Source organism: Trypanosoma conorhini (genome assembly GCF_003719485.1).
Source record: "Trypanosoma conorhini strain 025E chromosome Unknown Tco_14.4_contig_00153, whole genome shotgun sequence".
NCBI lineage: Eukaryota > Euglenozoa > Kinetoplastea > Trypanosomatida > Trypanosomatidae > Trypanosoma > Trypanosoma conorhini.
Window position 1 is genome coordinate 2,367 of NW_021704228.1, and position 1,866 is coordinate 4,232.

At 62.3% G+C, this 1,866-nt stretch overlaps 1 protein-coding gene across 1 annotated transcript; it reads right to left on the minus strand.

Moving 5' to 3' along the window:
• Nucleotide 1: 1 nt before the first annotated feature.
• On the minus strand, nucleotides 2-1,609 carry Tco025E_03396 (putative retrotransposon hot spot (RHS) protein; the record flags this gene model as incomplete). The annotated part of the gene is made up of 1 exon (XM_029370314.1): nucleotides 2-1,609. A coding segment is annotated over one exon (1,608 nt), but the record flags the coding sequence as incomplete, so codon positions are not given.
• Between the last annotated feature and the right edge of the window lie 257 nt (nucleotides 1,610-1,866).

Genomic DNA, 1,866 nt, shown 5'->3' on the forward strand with positions numbered 1-1,866 from the left:
TGTTCCCTTCTTCAAGATCAAAGTAGTCTCTGGCAACCGAGGCGTCAATCGCCTGCAGCGCGCTGTTAACCACCTCAGTGCCCTCGTTGAAATCCGCCTCAGTGAGGATGTAACGCGGCATCGGCCCCACCTGAGACATGCGGTCCTGGACAGTCTCCCAGTACTTCCTTTGCTCCTGCGCGGGGCGGCCACGCGTCCTCCAGGCACACATCGCCTTCACCTCTTTCTCGTCAGGGCAGTTCATGATGGTGAGACTGGTGTGCAGTTGCATCGCCAGTGTGTTGAAGTTACCGCTTTTTAGGGATGCCAGCAAAATCATGCCCCACCCATCAGGCGGCAGTTTTGACGACGGCGGTGCTCCTTCCTCCGACACATCGTAGATAATATACCCCTTCTTTCCGCGCCGGGCCAAGTCATCCAGAACAGCGATAATACTGTCCGCACCCTCGTGCTCCGTCACCGTCTGGGTGGTCTTGTCAAACACGTACGCCAACTCTCCCCCAAAGCAGTAGACAGCCACCTGGAATTTCCTGGCGTCGTAGTGGAGCAGCCTGTAGAGGAGGTAGGAGCCAACAGTCATCGACTGCCCCATCCCGGGCGTCCCAAGCAATAAAACTCGTCGCACGTTGGACGCTCTTCTAATGGAACGGCGGAACAACACGCGCAGAAAGACATCCAGGCGTTTCCACACCCGCTCCGCCTCGGCGGTGACGTAGCAGTCGGTAAGATCTGTGCCCTCCCGCAGCGAGTACGGCCACCCCTTCTCGGAAGAGAGCACCATCAGCCTGGGGCGTGGTGGGCGGAACTGTTCTACGGCGTCATCAAGTTCAAAACTCAAGCCTCGAGGCTTGTACTTCCACGACTTCGTTGGCCGTTGGCCCTCCTTCACCTCCATTCGCACCAACTCCTCCTCGTACTCGTCCACCTCGGGAAACCCCACGACGTGGCTCCAGCTCGCGTTGAGCACAGAGCCGTAGAGGTCCTCGGGCAGCCGTCGTCTGGCAACTTCCGCCCCCCGCTCTGCCCCCGCCTTTTCTCCCTGTCTGGCCCCTTCTGCCTCCACCGCCGCGGCAAGGGCTGCGTCGAGTTTCGTTCTTGCAGTAGGAGAGGCGACGTCCTTCTGTGCAAAGCCCCTCCAGTCGTGAAGGGTGCCCACCCCGCGCTCCGCAAGCCTGCGTGCATCTTCAATTGCTTCATTTATGGTCGTGTAGGACGGCGAGGCCAGCGTTAGGCCCAAGTCATCCTCATCTGTGGCAACCGCCTCGGACTGCGCAAGAACACTTTCAAGAGAGACATTCTCGTCGGCCGCCACTACTCCTCTGCCGCCCAATTCGCTGCGGGGGACGTCGCTCAGCTCGACTTCAGGGACTTCGCCTTCGCCCCCAAACAGGACGTCCTCCACGCGACTGGCGAGGGTCCACTTTGGCCGCGGCGGCGCCATCCAAATGCCCGTGCGGTGCAGCATCCCACCCACCCCGCCAGCGGGCGGCCAGCGGGCGCCGCCGGTCCCGGCGGGCAGCTGCAACTGCGGCGCTCCGCACGCCCCGCGCGGTCGCACCGCGGCGCCTCGCGCTGAGAGAATTGGGGCCCGCCGAAAGCAGCGCCACATTTTTTCCCCCTCTTCTTCCTACGCCCGACTGGGCTGTGTGTCTGTTCGCCCGCTCGCCAGCACTGAGGCCGAAGTCTTCGCAGCCACACAAAAAAGCAAGGGGGAAACGAGAGGCACGGGCCCACAATGTCCCCGCCGCAGAACAACACATTCCCCCCCACCTCACGCACCGCCGCCGCCGCACAGCCGGCGAGTGTCGCTCTGCGACGCACACAGCCCCAGCAACAACACAAAGACAAGTTGGCTGCGGCCGTGCC